The sequence below is a fragment of the Marmota flaviventris genome, chromosome 5 (genome assembly GCF_047511675.1).
Source record: "Marmota flaviventris isolate mMarFla1 chromosome 5, mMarFla1.hap1, whole genome shotgun sequence".
Taxonomy (NCBI): Eukaryota; Metazoa; Chordata; class Mammalia; order Rodentia; family Sciuridae; genus Marmota; species Marmota flaviventris.
In genome coordinates this window covers 41,296,144-41,316,923 of record NC_092502.1, presented here as the reverse complement: position 1 = coordinate 41,316,923, position 20,780 = coordinate 41,296,144, and the positions used below count along the sequence as shown (strand labels likewise).

At 48.6% G+C, this 20,780-nt stretch overlaps 1 protein-coding gene across 1 annotated transcript in view; it reads right to left on the bottom strand.

The window, feature by feature from the left end:
• Positions 1-340: 340 nt before the first annotated feature.
• Positions 341-20,780, bottom strand: part of Tgfbi (transforming growth factor beta induced) — a 33,768-nt gene continuing 13,328 nt past the window's right edge. Inside the window, exons 3-17 of the mRNA XM_027940987.2 lie at positions 19,395-19,459; positions 17,751-17,911; positions 17,243-17,407; positions 16,871-17,017; positions 14,557-14,698; positions 10,870-11,082; positions 10,004-10,141; positions 9,268-9,413; positions 8,398-8,534; positions 7,475-7,605; positions 4,799-4,923; positions 3,160-3,262; positions 2,540-2,619; positions 1,460-1,484; positions 341-974 (exon numbers count right to left, since the gene is read on the bottom strand). Coding sequence (XP_027796788.2) covers positions 934-974; positions 1,460-1,484; positions 2,540-2,619; positions 3,160-3,262; positions 4,799-4,923; positions 7,475-7,605; positions 8,398-8,534; positions 9,268-9,413; positions 10,004-10,141; positions 10,870-11,082; positions 14,557-14,698; positions 16,871-17,017; positions 17,243-17,407; positions 17,751-17,911; positions 19,395-19,459 — 1,819 coding nt within the window. The 3' untranslated portion in view covers positions 341-933. The remainder of the gene's footprint in view (positions 975-1,459; positions 1,485-2,539; positions 2,620-3,159; positions 3,263-4,798; positions 4,924-7,474; positions 7,606-8,397; positions 8,535-9,267; positions 9,414-10,003; positions 10,142-10,869; positions 11,083-14,556; positions 14,699-16,870; positions 17,018-17,242; positions 17,408-17,750; positions 17,912-19,394; positions 19,460-20,780) is intronic.

Genomic DNA, 20,780 nt, shown 5'->3' with positions numbered 1-20,780 from the left:
ATGTAACAACAAATCCCACCGTAGGTCCAACTATAAGGCACCAATTAAAAAATGTGGGGAAAAATAACATGCTGGGGAAAGGGAACAATGAGGACTCAAACCCCCAGGTCTAGTGGAAGTAGAATTGAAAACAAGTTCAACAAAGATCCAGGTTCAAATCTCCACAGGCAGTATGGGCATCTGAGGGTCAACTGCTGGATCCAAGACCATCCCTCAGAGCTCCTTGTTGATCTGTTCCCAGGAAGACTTGAGGCATGAAGGAACGTGGAAGGCGGCCCCAAGAAACAGAACCCATCCCTCTGATACCCAGGCCAGCACCCGGTCCCATCCACACAAGGCATCTATTTCATTGGTTTTATTATTACAAACACACCATGGCGGACACACTCAAGAAATACGGGCTTTACATCCTTTTCTACCTGGACAGGGCCACATAGAAGCGTCCAAGCCACATATGGATGCAAGACACATTTGACAGAAACAGTTCAACTCATAGCTTATAATGACGCCATTTCTCCAGCTGTGCAAGAGCTTTACAAAAACTCACGCCAGAACTCCCCAGAGCGCTGCACTGCGTCATTCACATTTTGTGAGCTCCACAATGCTGCAGCCTGGAAGAGATTCCAGGCGCTTGGCATTGGCAGGACATTCCACGTTTGGGGTAAGTCCTTTCTGGAAGTGAATGTCAGGTAATGACATCCAGATCTCTACCCTCAGTAGGCTAACAACCATGTGTAGGGGGAACAAAAAGTAAAAAGTACATATTCTCCCATCCCCCCACCCCAACCACCCAAGGCTCAGATCCCATTATGGTGCAGCCCAGGTGTATTGAAGTGTGATATTTGGTTTCAAAAACATTCAAATAGTCTCTTTGGCAAACTGAGAGAAATTGGCGGGAAGCTGGGAGGTGCATTCCTCCTGTGCTCCTTCGTGCTAATGCTTCATCCTTTCCAATAACCTCTGGTAGACAGGGGCTGTAAAAGAGGTTTGAAAAGTTAAAAAGATGCAGACTTTCCCTTGTTCATCTGGGGGCACTGTCAGAATCTTCTGGAAAGGGCCAAATGGCCTTCCGCCATGCTTTCCAGCACATAGCAGGTGCTTTTTGGTTTGTGAAACTTTATATCTTATTCAATGTCTGATGTGCTGGGATTTTCTACATCTATCTGCTTGGAACCACATCCTTACCATGGGCTCCTGCCAAGTCCCTATGCAATACTCCCAGGGTCCCAAAGCCAAAGCTCACAGCAACCCTAAAAGACTGTTATGATCTTCATCTTACAGAAAAGGAGAGGGCTTTCTGGGTCTGACCTCAATTCACCTCTCTGATCTGAGCTCAAAGGTCAGCTTACTCTACTGCACCATGATGTTCTTATGTACATACAGTAGATGGCAAGCTTGGTCCTGATGGGGGTATGGCCCAGATAGAAATGCAAGGACTACAAATCCAGACCAGACTTACCTAGTCGCACAGACCTCTGGGAAGCCTGAAAGAGAACACAAGGTGTCAAGTTTTCTAGTGAAAATTATACCTGCACCTACTTATGGAGTGGTTTGGCCCATCACCATGCCTACTCAGAAAACATGCTGCAACGAGGAAGAGGAGAGGGAAGGTAGAACTGATGGGCCCCTGGGAGCCCCTCAGTAGGCCTCAGGGGTCCTTGTCTGTATAAGTCCCTTTCAAGTGGGGTCTTAAGTAGACATTCATGGGAGATCCCCAAGCCAGGCATTTCCATCGAGATCACAGCCTGGAGTTGGGGGACTGGTACTACTCCAGGTGGCTCCCAGGAGTGGGAGTTCAGCCCTAGAACCCTTCTTGAGGGCACTAAGGAGACACCTCTTTTCAAAAGTGAAGTGATGTGGTAGAGCTCCAGGCCTCTGGGTTCAGGCCTGCACTCCTAGCCTCTTCTCTTGAAATGTAAACCTTCTGTTTAGTGCTTCAGGTTCCCACAGGCTCCACCTGACCCAAAACAGCAAGGAGATTGTGTCCTGGGCCAGTTGGAGAGTAGTTGGAAAGGAAGCTCAGAAAGAGAGGTTCTGAGAAGGAGGCAGGGCTGAGGCCAGGGAAGGAGGCCCCCCCCCCCCACCCACATAACTGGCTCGGTAGCCCTTACCCAGGATCCACACACTGCCAGAGAGCCCCAACATCACCCAGAATGGGTATCCTATGGAAAATGGAAGAGCAACTCAGAGGCCCAGGCTCAGGGCAGGCCAGGCCACCCTAAGGTGACCTCAGTATGGGCTGGCATTGTTGGCCAGATGGACTCCAGAGTTTTTCTCACTAACAGTGGCTTCCTGGTGAACTGGGGTTCAGAGGCCCCTTTGTGGGCTAAAGTTCACAAAGGAAGCAGGAGCTACCTGGGTACTTTCTATGGATTCCACATCATCCAGGGCAGAGGATATCCCAGTGGATGTGGGGAGATATTTCCTAAAAGCTCTGGGAAAGTGGCCAAGGAAGTCAGGATCTGGAAAGACCCTTCATGGACCCAAACAGGGGCCCCAAGGCTGTTCCAGAGAGGCATGAACCTAATAGGCTTCTTACCCTGGAAAATGCGGATGCCTGTTTGAAGATTTCCAGGGCAGAGTCTGCAAGCTCATCCCCTCGTTCCTGAGGTCTGTTGGCTGGAGAAAGAAAAAGCAGCTTTGGTACGCTTAGCCTGGCGTCACTAACAGCCATGAGTGACAGGCACTATTGGGCTTTCTGACTCATGTTTCCAAACAAAATTTTCCCCTATAACTTTTCATAACTCATTGTGGAATTTGGCCCCTGGGGGAAGAGAGAGCAGAGAAAGCTAACATGCACAAGTGAGGAGGGACAGGACTGAAGTCCAGTTGCCCTGGGGGTAAAGAGGTACTGAAGATGAGCCCTGGGAACCCTGCAGCCCACAGTTGCATGCATCACACAACTGGACCTTGTCTAAGAGGGGCTAAGATAGTGGGCAATTCAGCAAGAAGACATGTATCCACAAGTTCCTTAGTGTAGTGCATTCAAAACCACAGTTCCCAACTCACTTTTTAGACAGCCACAAGGAGCCCATTCATGTAGCCATGGTGGGAATGTCACAATTTCAGGTTATCTTTGTTTAGAACATTTTTCTTCTGTCACATGGAGAGAAGGAGCCTCTGCAGAGTCAGCAGTGATGCTGTATGTTAGGGACTTACCTGGAGGCTGCAGAATGGTGGTGATGACATGGACCACGCCATTTGTAGCCATGATGTCGGCTTCCGCAACAGGTTCCTTATTGACATTCACTACATTGTTTTTCTAAAGGAAAAAGAGACAACAATAATAAAACAGAACAGAATCTTCTTTCTTTCTTTTCTTTTTTTTTTTTTTTGGTATAGGGGATTGAACTTGGGGGTGCTTAACCACTGAGCCACATCCTCAGCCCTATTTTGTAATTTATTTAGAGACAGGGTCACACAGAGTTGCTTAGTGACTCGCCCTTGCTGAGGCTGGCTTTGAATTCACAAACGTCCTGTCTCAGTCTCCCAAGCTGCTGGGATTACAGATGTGTGCCACCGCACCCAGCCCAGAACATAATTCTTCTATTCATTCACTAAGCATTTACTGAACACATACCTGTGCCAGGCCCTCTGTTGAGTACTGGGGATACTCTGGTAAGTGACACAGTCCCCACCCTCTGCTGACCTTCAACCCCTGTCGTGGATTTGGCACACTGTGATTTATAAAATTCTCCTTTGTGTTATCCACTTAGTCCTCAAAAAACTTAGTTTTGTTTTTGTTTATCTTTGTGTCACTGGGGAGATGAACCCAGGGGCACTCTTCCACTGAGCTACATCTCCAGTTTTCTCTTCTTTTAAATTTTTTCTCAGGCTGGCTTTGAGCTTTCAATCCTCCTGCCTCAGCCTTCAAGTTGCTGGAATTCCAGGGGCATACCACCACACCCAGAGGGAGGTATTGTTGTCTCACTTATTGAAACTGAGTCTCAGGAGAGGTAAACTACATCTTTTAAGCCATGTAGGCGAGATAGCTGGGCACAGAAGCCTGGCCTTTAATTCTGGGCCAAAGGCCTGCCTTCCCCCTTCCTCCCTTCCTCTCTTCCTTCCTTCCTAGGAGGCCCACTCAGGGAACATCTATCTCAGGCCTTCCTGAACCCATGCTCCTGTGACAGACAAGACCCAACACCTGAAACTAGGTGTTCTGGCTTGACTTGCAGGAGTCATACAAGTCACTCCCTATGTGTCTTCCCAGCTTCTAGGAAAAACTGGTAGTCAAGGGATGCCGAAGGCCAGGAGAGAGGATCGGGAGCTGTAGCCAGCCACACACAGAGTGATCCTTCCATGGAGAGGTCAGCAGCCTCTGCCAATGCAGCCGCTGGGCTGGGCTGGGCTGGCTATCAGCTCTCTCTCCAAGGCAGAATGGTATCAAAAACATGCAGAGCAAGAGAAGGTTCACGGAGCTGGCATCGGAACTGAAAAGTCCCTTGTAACAATCTGGTTCATGATGCAGCTCATGCAGCTCATGTTGGGGGCCAGCATAAGGAGGAGACAGATTTATCTCTTAAGACATATAGGTAATTCCCCACCATCTCCCCAAAGGGCCTCTCCAGATGCTTTATTCCCTTGTAAATCTGGAAGTTCTTACTCATGTCTAACTACATTCTCACTTCATTTCCCTGAGGACACTCTTCTCTTTTTCTCTCGTTCTTTGGACAAACAACATTCAGAGACTCAGGATGCATCTTAAAGAAAGTATGTGTCACAGGCCATCCTGGGTGAGATGTGCCTTGGAACCTTGGAGGCCACAGCCAGCCTTTTGACTTGCTGGCACACTCACCGAGCTGACTTCCAGTTTGTCTCCTTGGAGAGACTTCAGCCGCACCAAGGCCCCAATGCCTCCGCTAACCAGGATTTCATCACCTACGTGGTATTTCAGGATGTTGCCAAGTTCCTTGGCATTTCCTGCAGGTCAGTGGGAAAAGGAGACAGAGTGAATCCCAAGGTTGGAAACTGCCTGGAGAGGTCAAGGACCCAGATGAGAAGATGCAAGCGGTCATCCCTGAGATGGAGAACTCTCTGCCCTCGTAATAAGCACTCATTGAGCACTCAGTGTGTGCTCATTCCTGTGACCTGCTGTCTGCCTAACAGTCAGTGGACACAAGCACATATCTATCATCATGAATCTGCCCCTGCAGACCCCGGGCTGCTGGGTTAAGCTCAGGCTCTCTCTGATGCTGAGCTCCCTAGCTGCTGAGAAGGAGTTAATCCATACTCCTCTGCGAGTATGACTCATGTTTCCATGAACTAAATATTTGCTTGGAAAGCCAGGGACCTTTCCAGCACTGGCATCTGGGACGATTCATCAGTGTGGCTCCTGATGTTTACAACACAGTAGTGAAATATTTACACATTCTGCCCTCAAATGCATACTGTGCTTGAGACGGCTGTTTCCTGAAGGGAGATTTTTTTAAAAGAGTCAACAGCTGCACTCTGGAGGCGCCACAGAGCCCGCGAGGTCAGGGCCAAGGGGGTATTCCCTCTGCCGCATCCCTCCTCGGCACGTCTCCACATTCCTTCCAGCCCACATCAATTTCTCCACCAACTGGGGAGGCATCTGATGGCTCATAAAGGTGAACAGGCCTTTCCCAAATTAAGTGTGGGAGGCAGTTTCTAAAACCGCCAGCTGCCCTCTCAACTCTGAAACTCCTGTTTCCAGTCAATGGCTGATTCTCCCAGGGCTCATGGGCAGCTATTCCCATCATCCTGAAACTGAGAACAGAGGAAGTTTTAAAGCCTTTTTTCCTGGTGGTACTGGGAATTAAACCCAGATGCATTCTACCTCTGTGCTACATTCCTAGCCTTTTTTATTTTGAGACAGGGTGTTGCTAAGTTGCCCAGGCTAGCCTCGAACCTGCGATCCTCTTGCCTTGGCCTCACAAGCCATTGGGACTACAGGTGAGTCCTATCTCACCTAACTAGCTTTAAAGCATCTTGTAGACTTTACTTGGACAAATCTACATTAGTGCCAGGGGATGGAGTCATCTGCAGCTGCCACTGATGAGTTCCCCCTTCCACAAAATACTGTCGGGAGATGCAGAGCTAGGAGAACCCCCACCCCACCCCCCCGCGCTGATGCCAGGGGCCTCCTTCTTTCCAGAAAGAGCTGGACTACACTCCATCTCCCAGGTCTGCCCATTTAGCCTGCCTGGGGTGGAGGTGAGGGGGGCGTGTTTGGGGAAGCTTTTTCTTGGCCCCTCCTCCACTCCCATACAATTGAAAATGAGAGGGAAGCCCAGCAGGCCTGGGCCACCTAGGGAATATTCCATTCTTGCCTGGCTGAGAGAGGATGGAAAGTTTATGTTGTGCATGAACTTCTCCCCTCTTCTCAGGAACATACGTCAGCCTTGGGGACACAGACATTCATTTAGCAATAAAGAAAATTAAACAGGACACAAATTTAGCTCAGAGCTGACTGTAACCCGAGCCTTCTATGCTCCTGCAGGAAGGGAGGTGTAAACAATGTGTGTCTAGAGGTTTGGCTGAGGTCCTTCCTTGTCCTCATCCTCCTCCTCAGGCTCACCTTTCTGTGATGGTGGCCCTGCCTTTCAAGGGCATGCAACTCAGCAAAATGCCAAAGCCGTCCGTCACCACAGCTCTTGATTCATGATGTGCACCTAGCACTGCTCGCAGCACCCCACAGAATCCCCACAACACATCCAGCGAGGAAACTGGCTACCCTCATTTTTGTAATGGGAATACTGAGGCTCAGAGAGGTTAAGCAATTTGCTAGAGGTCACTCACCTGGTAAATGTCTGAGCCAGGATTTGAACCTGTTTTCAGGTAATCCAGAAGCCCAGACTTGTTACTGCTAGATTGCCTCCCGCACATCCTCAAAGACATTTCTCAAGGCTGTGACTACCTTCTTGGGAAAGCTTTTATCCCGAGGGACATTTAACACAAATAACACAAGTAAATAGTCTCGTTATTGCTCTTCTCACAGGTCCCCAGTGGAAAACACACCCCTGTGACTGAGCTGGTTGCCATCCACACTCAATTTCTGTCTACCTGTCTCTGCCTAGTTTGGTGCCCCAGGAAGCTGATTCTATGAATGACAACATCCTGGCTCCCTCCTCCTCCTGTGATTGGCTAATGGAGGCCCAGCAGGCAACTGGGAGGAGAGGGAGCTAGGGCACTGAGTGGCCTCCCTTGCTGTAAGTCCTGATAGTGGCTATGAATGGCTCTGCTGTTCTCAGCCCAAGGTGCAAGGTCTCTCTGGTTCTGCCCTCATTCCCCACCCCAGGCCGGGGTGGTGGTGGTGGTAAAGGCTTCCTTCTGTCACCAGCCCTGGATGGCATCATCCTTTGCTAGTTCCCTAAGCCCTGCCCTTTTTACAAATGGGCTCATCACTAAATTCCTTTGAGTCAACGCCTTTATAACACACCTACAGTTTCCTTCCAGGGCCCTGGATTGTTACTTTAGAAAAGTGGAAACATGGAGTTAAGTTGGTTTTTACCCAAGAGTTTGTTCAGTTCTTCTGGTGGCATGGCTTGGAAGGCTTCATTTGTAGGAGCAAAAACTGTGTAAACCCCTTCCCGGTTGAGAGTCTCTGTCAGCCCTGCAGACTGGATGGCGGCTACCAGCATGCTGTGGATACACGCAAAGGAAATGTCACCCACCTGTGAGGGATGAGTCGGGAGGTTTTCTCCAAATACCTCACTACTGGGGATAGTAGAGTCCACACAACCAGAATGCACACACCTTGCTGTTTTTGACACCTTACTGGATTTGACATGCTGTCTATGCAAGAAAAGGAAACTGGTTCATTCTGCATCTTCTCTCCACCCAGTATTAATGTCATGCTTGGTTAAATGGGCAGAGCTCAGGGACCAGAGAGGGAAGGAGGGAGAAGAGAGGTGGGAGACATGGTTGACTGAGCCACTGGGGACTAGGTATGTGATTGTGGGAAGGGAAGAGGGATGTGTCTTCCAGATCCTGATACAGACAGCTGAGAAATTCAACATGACAATACCCAGTGGTGAATAAGCAAGTCAGAAATGGAGAGGGCACTGGGGACATTGGTTGCCAATAAGTAGATACTGCACAGAGAGGCAAAGACTTGTCTCCCCCTCAGAGTCCTGTGCTGTGTGTACTTAGGGATTTTGCAATGAGAAAGCAAAGTTTTTCTTGTGCTTTAGTAATAAAAACATAGTCCTCTGTCCACTTCCCTTGATTATAGGGATTATAATCCCCAGAGTAACCTTTCTTTTAAACTTAAGATTCCAAGGGAAAGGACCCTTATCCTTTCCCTACCCCAAGTCTGGATGGTCACACAGTGTACCACTACTGTTAGCTGAAGCTCTGGGGAAGTTGAGGTACAGTGTCCTGCCCTGGCACAACCACTTGGCAAAAGTCCCACCCTGGGATGAGACTGGTTACCTAAAGCGACTGTCACCCTTCAGGATGTCCATGACGGTCCCCATGGGAGGGGTCAGCATCCGGTCCATGGTGAACAGGGACCCATACCGCCCCCTTTTGTCGTGGGCAGCAATGCAGCTGTTCTCGATGCACAGGCTCTGCAGAGAAAGACAGGGCTGGTCATCCTCCCAGGGCCTCCCGTCTGTTCAGGGTCTGTGCTGATGGCATCATCCCAGAGGTCAGAAAAGGTGGGATAAAATGACATATTTTCTCCAGGAAAGAAAACAATACCAAATAGTCTTGCTCAAGGAAAGAAAGAGCACAGAGGTCCCAGGAAAGTCACCCAGGGGACCCATAATGAGAATATTAGTTACACTTGAGGAACATGGACCATGATCAAATAAATAGAAGGAGGCCATGAGCTTGTTTATTTAACAGATGACAACCATCTTTAGTTAAATGGTGCTGGTTGGTCCCAGGCAGGAGCAATGTTTTGCCTTTTGATATCCCAGGGTAGTTGTGGGGTTTGAAGACAAATAAGAGACCAAGGAGGGCTGTTCAGGGGGCTTCTCTTCACATAAGTAGAAAGACTCAAAACCTTCATCCTTCCTCCCACATGTCCATCCCTCTGAGTTCCAGGTGGTCTTACCGTTTAACAATCCGGGTCAGACAGGTGTGTGGCTTATTCTCTGAGACCTTCAGAAAAAGAGGTTCTAATCTTTCTCCAGGAGCTCACTTACTATCCTATACTCTGCAAAAATCACTTCTTTCCTTACTAGAAACCAGTTCTTATGCCAACTCCTGCTTATAGAGGACATTGTAAAAACATGAATACAACTTCCATTTCTTAGAATTGAGCCAAAGGAGGATGATTTAGGACCCAGAACTTACATTACGATAGACAAAAACTCTCAGTTTCTTGCCACCCAGCGTGTCCAGGGTCTGACCATGGTACAAATACTTGGAGGCCACTTGGTCTTTAACTATGTGGTTCAGAAGCAAACTCCTCGTTTGGGCATCAAGGCGAGGGGTTCCATCTACAAGAGAAGGTGGGGTTACATCCAGAGAGCCAGGCTCCTTAGAGGACCAGAAGGATGAGAGACAAATGTGGTGAAAAGCTGATCACTCTTTTGAGTTTGGAAATGGAGATTGAGAAATCAAGCACGGCTGCCAATATTCCTTAATATCTGGCATCTTCCTCAAAGAAAAAAAAAAAGCGCAGATAATGGAAGGTGTTTGGAGTCTTGCCCTAAGTGGAAAAGAAAGGCATGCATACAACTTGTTCCCCTTCTCTGCCTTCCCCATGGCTGCAGCTCAGCACTACCTTCATGCTGACCACCCACCTATGCATTGGCATTGGCCTTACAGACAACAAGGCAAGGGAACGTGCTGCTCTCCCGGCAGAGGTAAAATCTGGAGTTCTGAGAAACAGATCCCCAAATGCACCCTCAGCCTGGCCAAATGCAGAGCGAGTCTGAAGTTTCTGATGAAGCCACATCTGTTTTGAATGGAGCTGGGTGGAAGGTCTAATGGGTCCTTCAAAGCAGGAGAGTGTCCTCGAGGTGACAAGTGTGTGTGTGTGGCTGCCCCCAAAGATGGCCCAACTGGGGCACTTTCCCCATGTTACCTTTGAATACTGAATTCAGGGGGGCCAGGAGGGTCACCCGTTCATTTCCGGAGAGATGTGTACCGAGGCCTGCTTGTCTGAAAAGGTCAACGGCTGTGGAAACGTCAGACTCCGCAGCCAACTCAAACAGCGTCTTGGCTACGGGAAGGAGAGAGTGGGTTCAAAAGTTAACAGTGCTGTTTGCACTTGGCATCCGTCCACCCCAGAGTGTGACATGTATCAGCAGGAATGTCATCTCATGAATCAACAATCCTCTAAACACTGCAGGGCCCAGTGGGTTTGTGTCACCAGAAAACTTAACCCAGGGGAAATAGGTGAGCTTCAGTTGGGCACAGGGCAGAGGCTGCCTCAGGTGGCTTCATCAGGGCTTCTCTGAGGCTAGGCAGGCCACATCGCCTGTGTGGTGGCTTCTGAAGACTACACAAGGGTCATGACCTCTCCTATAGATGGAGTTTTGTCTGTAACTGTGAGATTCCTTCACCCACTAAATAGGACAAAGGCAGTGACCCTGGGCTAGCTTGAGCACTATTGATGAAGCAAATGCTCTGAGGTCAGCAAATGGTCCTCTGTGTCCAACCACAGTAGGCAGATCTTCTGAAACGATTCCAGGATTGTGCCTCTCCTTCCCCATGTACTTTCTCAATAGGTCCCCACTGCCTCCCAGGTAACATCAAGACCCCCATACCTGAAGCGAAGTCTCCTTATAATCTGGCCCCAACCCACCAGTTTCCAGGTGACTGTAAGACTACAAGTTACGTACAGGCAAGGAAGAGGCCCAAAGGATCCCTGAATCCCTCAAGCCCACCTCCAGGGACAGCAGGGGTGGTAAACCTGGCAGAATCAAGAGCCCTGGAGGCCTGGCTTACCTGAATCTGGGATAAGCAGCTCATCTATGAAGTGGATCACACCATTGGTGGCCAGGATGTCTTTGTTGGAGATGATGGCCTTCCCATTGATGGTGAGCATGTCCCCGCTGCAGCCTACCTCCAATGTGGTGCCCCCCAGAGTCTCCATGGACACCCCCGCAATAATAGCCTCTGCACACATGGCTGACTTCAAGATATGGTTGTTCAGCAGGTCTGGGTGCAAAAGAGGACACAGGTCAAGAAAGAGCCTGCTCTAACCCGACTTCAGGGCCAGCTGGCAGTCTGCCCATGGCTGTGAGCATTCTACACTTTTGGATAAGGACCTTCAGATAAGAGTAGAGTGACACAGGGCCCAGATTCTTTCTCCTCCTGCTGGCTACCCTCTAAACTCTAGCTGGGGCTCTGGAGTTAGACTGCCTGAGTTTGAATCCCTTGCCATGGGCTAGTTGTGGGACCCTGGGAGAGCCATTTAGCCTCCTTGGGTCTCATCTTCCTCATCAGTCAAGTGAAGTCAAGAAAAGTATTTGTCTCCTAGGCTACTAAAAGGCTGCCATGCAATCTGAAGCCTGAGAACAGAGGAGATTGTTAAACAACGTTCCCATTATCTTAAGAGCACTCAAATTCAGGGTGGATTCTCTATTAGGATCCGAACTTCAGGGGAAAAAGAAAAACTCAAGTGAGACTATCATGGGATTTTAAAAATTACTAACCTTTATAAAAATACAATATATGGCAGGAAAAGATGAAAACTGCAGCAAAGGACAATTTATTATACAATTCATTTGTCTGGGTTTTTTGTTTATTTTACCCAAGAGTCTACTACTAGCTGCCAGGATCTGTCTTAGAGGTGTGCATGGGGAAGAATAAGACATGGCCTTGGCCATCCCATTTGCCACACCTGCAATTAATAAATATCATTGTTTATTCACTTGTCCAGGTGCTACATTAGGGGCAGGGAAAGAATTGGGTTCCCAAGAAGTGCTCCTAAGCCCATCATGGCTCTTGCTGGCATTCATGACCTGTAAACAGAGGTGGCTATAAGGGTGGTCAAGGAGGTCACACCTTCCCCACCCCCAGGCCAAACAGGTTCCTGGGCTGCTGCTCTCCAAGATCGCCAAGGCCCTCTGTCTTACAGTCTCACCACAGAGTCTCAAGCTGTCCCTCAGCGTGGGAACCAAAACTGCGCTGTCATGGAGAAGAGGAAGCTCTGAGGCCCTGTAGAGGCTTTGGGCTGCTGGAAACGGACTTTGAAAGCCAGTGCTGACCCGATTCAGCCAGAGGGGAAGAGAAAGGACAGCAAGACCCCATGGGAATGAGGCCTTTGGGGACCTTGCATCTCAGACAAGGAAATTGAAGCTCTGGGGTGGGGTAGGGGTGAACTTCTAGGGCCAGGAGTAGTAGTCAAGCTTCAAATGGGACATGCCAGCCCAGGGTTGCTTCTCGCCTATCAGTCAACCTATGTAGTAAGAGCAGGAGACCACTGATGGTAGGCCCATGGCCCTGTTCCTTCAACTCTGCAGCTACAGCAACAGAGAGCCCTTTCTTTGAGAAAACCAGTTTCCAAGCAGAAAACACCAGATATGCAAAACGCACAAATTAGCAGTCATTTTTTCTTCTACTTTACAGTAAGGAGTTCTGATATTTATGAAGATATAATAATGCTCTGTACAAAAGATGTTTTAATGGGTACTATAGCTCTATTCTGGACCGTTTCCTGAAGACCCAGGTGTTAAAGGCTTGGTCCCCAGGATGGCATTATTGGGAGGTGGTAGAAATTTTAAGAGGTGGGGCCTAGTGGGAAGTCTTTAGGTCATTGGGGGGTGGGCCCTCAAAGAGGATTGTGGGAACCTGGTCCCTCTCACTGTCTTTTTTCAGGTGAATGGCCCCAGAGTCATAGGCCCAAAAGCAATAGGGCCAATTGACCACAGATAGAAATTTACAAAACTAAGCCCAAAGGAACCTTTTTTCTTTATGAGTTGATTATCTCAGGTATGTTATAGTGATGGAAAGCTGACTAACACAATGGGGGACATAGTTCTCAATGGGAAGCAAACCATCTTGAGATGCCTGTAAGTCTCCTCTCGTTCAGGAAGACTTCAAGACCCCTGAACCTGTGTAGGCCCCATCCCAGCTTCATTCCCACAATGTGTTGAATATCTCTGTCATTGAACGCATCAGATCAGATCCCAACAATATGTTTTGAAGCCTGCCACTAGGCTTTAATGTCCTTGATGGCAAAGACTGGGCTGTATTCACTTTTGTGACTCCAGGATCCAGCACCGTACAGGCATCTAGAGGCATCCTAATCCTCTGGACATACCACAGATCCCATCTGTGCTTTCAGAAATGTGCTATTTCCTATCCATGCCCAGCCAGGAGGAGAACATTTTAAATTTATAGTGTGTCTGAAATGCATGAGGCATGTATTGTAAAGGTAGGTTTAAATAGATTCAAAAGAAATGAAGTCATCCCTAGATTTTATGTTTGGGAGGAATTGTGTGGTTGGGGTGCACAGGAGACTTGGGGCCTACTTTCTTTTCCAGGGCATTTGGGACTGATCAGGAAGCTTACTGCTCATGACCCTTAAAAAGTACAGAATTGAGCCAGGTGCAGTGGTGCACACCTGTAATCCCAGTGGCTCAGGAGGCTGAGGCAGGAGGATTAGCAAAAGTGAGGCATTAAGCAACTTAGTGAGACCCAGTCTCTAAATAAAATACAAAATAGGGCTGGTGATGTGGCTAAGTGGTTGAATGTCCCTGAGTTCAAGCCCTGGTACCAAGAAAGAAAAAAAAAATACAGAGTTGAGGACTATGGTTATGGCTCAGTGGTGGAGTGCTTGCCTAGCACATGTGAGGCACTGGGTTTGATGCTCAGCACCATATAAAAAAACAAATAAAATAAAGTTATTGTGACCATTTACAAACACACACACACACACATATACAAAAGAAGTACAGAGCTGAAAAGGATCTGGTGGGGGAATGCTTGCTCCTTCCCTCCCCTTGGCATTAGTTGATGCCCACCTAACTTAGCAGCTCACCAAGGAAAGGATAGAACCAGCAATGAAGAGTTAATATAAGAAATAGGGTTTTTGTTGTTGTTTTGTTTTGGGGTATCAGGATTAAACTCAGGGGCACTTGACCACTGAGCCATATCCCAGCCCTATTTTGTATTTTATTCAGGCTGGCTTTGAACTGGGGATCCTCCAGCCTCAGCCTCCCAAACTGCTGGGATTACAGGCACCCAGCAAGAACTAGGTTTTAACTGTAGCTTACCCATGACTAGACAGAGGCAGATTTCCAGGGTCAGCATGGTGATTCTATTTTCAGGATGCCATTACCTGCTACCCCATCCCACATCTCCAAACTGCCTATCCACCGGGCAGCCCTGCTCTGGTCTTGGCCACGTGAGTCTTTTGCTGTGACTGGCCAGGGTCAGCTGTGACTTCCAGCTCTGCCTACTTCCCCAGCTCTCCACAAATGCTGTGGGGTTCTAGGCTCACCCCTTAAAGCCAGGGAGGGGGCTCTCTGGCTTCTGCAGAGACACAGCTAGACAGAAACAACGCAAGCCATGGCTGTGGTGGTCATTCTGAAAGACCTCATGACAGGCAGTGTTCCTGTCTTGAAGTAGAGCAGGTCTTGGGCTCAGTCTGGCTGCTCAGCAGTTGCCGGAGCTAAGGATGCTCACCTCTCAGAGCCTCAGGGTCACCCAGGATTCGGTTCAGGGTCTCAGCAGGGATCTTCTCAAAGGCCTCATTGGTTGGAGCCAGGAGAGTGAACTGGCCGTCACCCTCAAGCACAGTGTTGAGCCCTGATGCGGCTACAGCAGCCTGGGAGAAAGAGAGAAGATGACGTACTTTCTGGAGCTCTGGGCTCTTCCCAGCAGGTGAACACACAGACTTGCTAGTTCTCTGTTGGGAGCTGGAGACTTTTATAGAAGCCCAAGGTGAAGAGAGAAGCTGATCTGGATATGGTGGCATACACCTATAATCTCAGGGACTCAGGAGGATGAGGCAGGAGGATCATAAGTTTAAGGCCAGCCTCAACAAATTAGCAAGACCCTCAGCAACTTAGGGAGACCCTGTCTCAAAATAAATTAAAAAGGTAGTTCTGTGGTAAAGCACCCCTGAGTTCAATCCCTAGTGCAAAAAAAAAAAAAAAAAAAATGGAGAAAAGAGGTGCTGGACCAAACCAGGCCTCCATGGGGGTCCTGGCTTGACCCCAACCATAGGGCCATCTTTCAGGTACTACTGTACATCTTCCTTCCCACCTCCAGGTTGTTCCCTCAGCCCTTCCCTCTTTCTTTGCTTCTTTGACTTTTATTCCTTCTTCAGGTCTTGTCTGAAATACCCTTTCTTTGAGAGGTCAACGTGGTATTCCTCCCAGCCCGCAAGCCCCCAGACAAAAGTTTATCTGCCTGGTACTGACGTTCTCATCGCCTGTTGCCCTTCTCCCAACGGTAATCCCATAGTTATTGGTAATTACTTCTGTGAGCTCCAGGAGCATAAGGATCACATGACCCATTCTTTACACCATAGCCAAAATGGCTCCTAAAAGCCTGAGGGCATCCTGTCCCTCTCAGGATGGAGCCAGCCTCCTGTCCCCTCTGCGGGGTCTGGCCTGGCCTCGCTGCATCCTCTTGCTTCCGTTGGGGTGTCACTCTGGCTCTTGTGCCTCTGCTTTGCTGTGCCTGCTTGGAGCTCTGCTCTTGCCTTCCCTCCACTGGCCGTGCTCTTGCCTTCCCTCCACTGGCCGTGCTCTTGCCTAGTGTTTTGTAGAACAGGCCCATTATGGTCCTTCAGGCCTCCACTCTGGTCATCTCTTCCAAAGAGGCCTGCCCTAGGCCTCCTGATATTCTGCCCACCACCGACTTGCTGACCTCACCCTCTGTTCAGTCTGTGGCTGCCTTGTTTGCTCGTGTGGACTGGTTAACACAACAGAGAATATGAGCAACCCCAAGGACAGTCCACTCTATACCCCAGCACATAGAACAATACCCGGAAAGTAGGAGGTGCTTAGTAAGCATGTTAGAAACAGGAAAGATGGCCATCAGGGAGGGCAAAGGGGAAAAAGCAAGGGAGGAAGATTTGCCAAACCTAAAGAGTAAGAGGGCTTTCAACAAGATCAACCATTGTTAATGAAAACATATGTCGCTAACTTTATAGTGACATCTTTCCCTTGCAGATTCCTGCCCTTTGGGTGACCCAGAAGAAAGGCAGGGGAGAAGAGTATAGAGTCACAGGGCCCTCCAGAGCCAGCTCCAAGCCATCCCCACTTGCTGAGGCCCATCCACTCCAGCCGGTCCCAGTGTGTTTGTCTCTCTGTGTTGGAGATCTCCAGGGAGGGGCGGCCCACTCCCAATTGTATCCTTTGTGGTTAGGAAGTTCTTCTTGAATCAGAGCAAAAACCCTGACGGGGCAGCCTGCATTCACTTCCCCGAGGGGCCACTGCCAAGAGCAACACCACTCATCCCTTCAGTTGTAAGACAGATGCCTGCTGGGCATGGGGGATGGGAGCATGTTCTTTTGGCCCCAGACCAGTCAGAAGCCAGCCCAGGAGTCAGACTCTAAACTCCTGGTGGCCTCTCTGCTTGGTCTGGGTTTCAAGGAAACATGGGTAGGACTGGAACAGGGCTCCCAGGGTGGGAATGGGTTGTCTACACAGCCTGGCGGGCCATTATTCTGGTGTCCCCATGAGGAAGCCAACATCCAGGAGGAAGGGTCCTCCCACCTCTGGAGCCCACAGTGGAGATCCAGGAAGCTCACAGCTCAGAGGACCCCATCCTGCCTCAGTCACAAACCACTGAACCTTCCCAGGTAGCCAAGGAAAGGAAACTTTCCAAAGGAGAGGACAGAGAGCAGGCATTCCACAGCTAGGCCAAGCTGGGCATATGATTATTGGATTCTCCATGTTTCCCACATGAGACATCCTCTGTTCTACCAGGCCTCTCTTGGGAAGCCAGGTGTCCCCAGCCTGGGCCTCCGCCCAGGGAAGTGCCTCACCCGAAGGGTCTCAAAGGTGTCCTCAATCTCAATGATCTGTTGGATGTTGTTGGTGATGGTGGAGATGACCTTATCGATGAGGTGCACCACACCATTGGTGGCGTGATGGTCAGCTTTCAGCAGCCGAGCACAGTTGACAGTTATAATCTGCCCAGAGAAAAAGCAAAGACAAGTGGTGAGCAAAACAGAATCAGGATGTGGAAGCCTCAGGAGGGGAAGATGATGTTTTCACACCCACCCACTGTGGAACCAGAGGATCTAAGGAGAAGACCCAGGAGGCCAGGGGTTGTAGGACAAAACCCCAGAGAGTAGCCCCACATATGGGTCAGCAGTGGACAGAAGACAGTGCTGTGTGGCTGGGGATTCCCGTACCCCATTGGGATAGTGGTGGATTTGGATGTTGGAATTCTGGTACATGGAGGTGAGGGCCATGCCGTGCTTCAGCTCATCAGTCAGGACCCGCCTGTCCACCATGTGGTAGCGGAGGGCGTTGAGCAGCTCAATGTTGACGTTGCTCACCAGGGAGTCCAGCACTTCCTGGAAGGAAGAACAATGTGACAGTTAGGAAGCTGCAGACCCCATGTTCAAGGGGTGGGCCCTCATTCCCCTGGGAAATATGCTTCCTAATCCCCAAGTAGACGTAGACCTCACTCCTACCAAAGAGACCTCCTCCGTGAACACCAAGACGGGTCTGTGCCCAATGGGACAGACAGGACACTGTAAGAGACTTGGTGAGTCCTATTTAATTTGTATCTGTGGGGTGAAAGGTAAAGCTTCCAGAAACAGTAGGATATTGCTTCAGATCCTATTCTCCATGCCCAGACCTCTCAGAATAAAGCAGTTCCCAGGAAGAGCCCCCTGGGCAGAAGGAACAGCTCACCGCTGGCAAAGAAGCCCAGGCCTCGTTGCTAGGGGCGAAGATGGTGAAGCTGCCTGGTCCCTCCATCTCAGGCCTCAGCTTCTCTGTGCGGTCCGTGTACAGCTGAGTGGTGGTGGATCCGACAACTCCCAGGGTCTCGTAAAGGTTTGAGAGGGGAAGGGCTGCAGGGATAGAAGACAAAGGAGGGATGGGCCTCTGCAGGGCCACCCCAGCCAGACCACCCCTGCCCTTCCTTCTCTGCCAGAGAGGCCTGGAGATACATCTGCAGGTGAAGAGGGGTGAGGGAGTGGGTGGAAAAGCCCGAAGACAGTCTATTGCTGGGGAGCTGAGAGCTTAAAATAACTCAGTAAGTAGTCAAATGCCTCTCTATGTGAACTCAGCTAATTGGAAATTTCTGATCTTTTTTTTTCCCTAATCATTTTAAACACAGCAGAGCACAGCTTTTTTTTTTTTTCTTAGACATTTAGATAACACAGGTAAGAATGTACACCAGAAAGAGAAATCCTAACTACACACTAGTTTTACAGACTTGTCTTCTTATTGAAACTAGTTTCCTAATGGCCTCTACTAGAAGGAAACAACTATAAATCTTTGAGAGGTATTTTGTGTATTTGCAGGTAATAAAATCCTTCTTAGACAGTGAGCCTAATGTTCATTTTAAAAGATCTAAAACTAGGGTCCAGAGATCAAGCTCCCCCTTCCGGCCTATCTCCTTTTCCCAACCACTCTCCCCATCCCACCTAGTCCTTCTACTTGGGTCATAATGACATGCTCCCCACACCATGCCAACAACATTCTCCTCGTGACCTTGGCACTGACCATGTTGCACGCCCCCCACCCCCGCCCTTTAAATCAGGTTCACATTCTTTTTTTTTTTTTTGTCAAAAAGGTCTATTTTGTTGTCTGTCACTGGAATCTGGAATCTACATTTTATGACTTTGATCTAGTTATGGACTCTCATGCTCAGTATCACATTGCTTTTATCATCATACTTTTTTTATTAGCCATTTTTCAGGTTCATAATCTTAACTTAAAAGTAACTTATTTTTCAAAGTTAAAACACAAACTCCTCTGCCCAGTTGCTGGTAATGTGTGGCACTAAAGAAGATACTCTGATCAGTTTCAAAGGTGGCATCCTGTCTTTGGCTCAGAGCTGCCAATCATGGTATCCTTTACTGACTCTGGGTGAGCCTCCTTGCAGCTCTGCTCACTGCTGAACTCCAGTGGGCCAAATTTAGACACAGAGTGGGGGTACCCTGGGTTCCCAGCCCAGCCAGAGACCAAGTTATCCCATCTGACTTCTAGCAGGATCTGATCAGAAAGCAAAGGGCTGCCACGCCAAATCTGCTGAATGCAAAGATAAGAGGCCCAGGAACCTCCACTTCCTAAAGAGTCTGGGCAGGCCAGAACTGGGTTCTGCTCCACTAGTTTCTTGAAAAGTAGCTCAGGAAATGCACTATTTCTCGCTCCTATCTTCCACCTCTTGCATGGAACATAAAGGCCAGTGACACGTGAAAGAATGGGAGAATGCCAATACACCCTCCCCAGGGACCCATGTTCAGACCTTGTACACTTTTATATGCATGCTCCTCTCTCCTTACTCACCCCTCCAACCACACCCACAGGCAGGGCCTGGCTTATTACCTGCAGGACAGCCCTTCTCTCCTGGGACCTTCTCATATCCAGGACAGCACTCATAGCTGATGACTCTGTAACAAGAGGCACACACATGTGTCAGGCAGGGCTTCACTCCTCCTCCAGCGCCATCAGTCTCTCTCTCCCAGCAAATCACCAATAGAAGAAGAGAGATCATGGGTACAGCATCTTCCTCTGAGGAGGCCACTTGCTAGATCATAACTACCTTTCACTGGCAAGAAGCTCCTCATGTCTCCTTGGCCTTATAGAATGTTCCTGAAGGTTGCCAACATCTACAACAAACCAACTAGGAAGCCCAACTAACTCAGTATATTCAATAGTGTAATTAGAAAACACCAAGAAATTTATCTCCAACATGCACCAGAAACCGGATGGCCACTGTGCTGGAAAGGGAGCAGGGAGGAGCAGACAGATATGCACTAGTTCTAGCTCTGAGTCTGTCACATCCCGGCCAGTTCCCTTTCCTCCCTGGGTCTCAGTTTTCTCATCTATAAAATGCACGTGTGCATGTGTGGGTGTCACTGATTAAATCTCTCATGCTCTTCTAACTCTGATTTAATAACCAAAAAGTATAGGGTACCTGTGATCATCAAGTTTTTCTCAGTTTCTAATAACCAAATTTTAAAATTTAAAACTAAAATAAAAGCAGAGCTCCTCCTATGAAGTAGTCTTTTTTAAAATTTAAAGCTAAAAATGTTTTAATTGATAAAATGTTTTTATGGTTTCAAACTGAAGATAAACAAAGGATTACACAGCAAAGTGTTCCCTACCCACCCTCCTCCTTCAACCATGCCTCGTCCTTCCAGAAAAAAATCCATATTGTCCATTTGTAAAATTCTCTGCATTTGGATGAACATAAGACTGGTAGTGCAGTTTTAATCTTTGAAACAATTTGTTCAAGAAACTAAAGATGATCTCCTTTCCTTCAGACCACCCTATAATGAGACATTGATTCTTGTGTGGGGATCTGAAAGACACAGCTTCAGAAAATGTGATACTATGGGGAAGCCACTGGACTTCAATAACATTGCAAGGAAAAATTCTGAAAGTCTATTCCTAAGAAAGATCTTGTGGAGGTCACACCACAGTGCCAGCCAACTCTCCTTAGCAGGCCTGGAGCCAAATGCAAACAGCACGGACTCCCCATGTTTTCCCTTCTTTCTGATACATCGATATGCCCTTTGGGACAAGAGAGAGGTTAGACTTGAATTGCAAAGAGTTTTATCAGACTCATGCAGGATGCTTAATGACATCACCAGAAGAGAGGCAGATGGATTGGGAAGAAATGTGGCTTTGGGGCGCTGGATTAGACTCTCAGTGCACACTGAGCTTCCTGCTCTTGTGAATGCAACTGGAATCAACTCAGGGAAGACT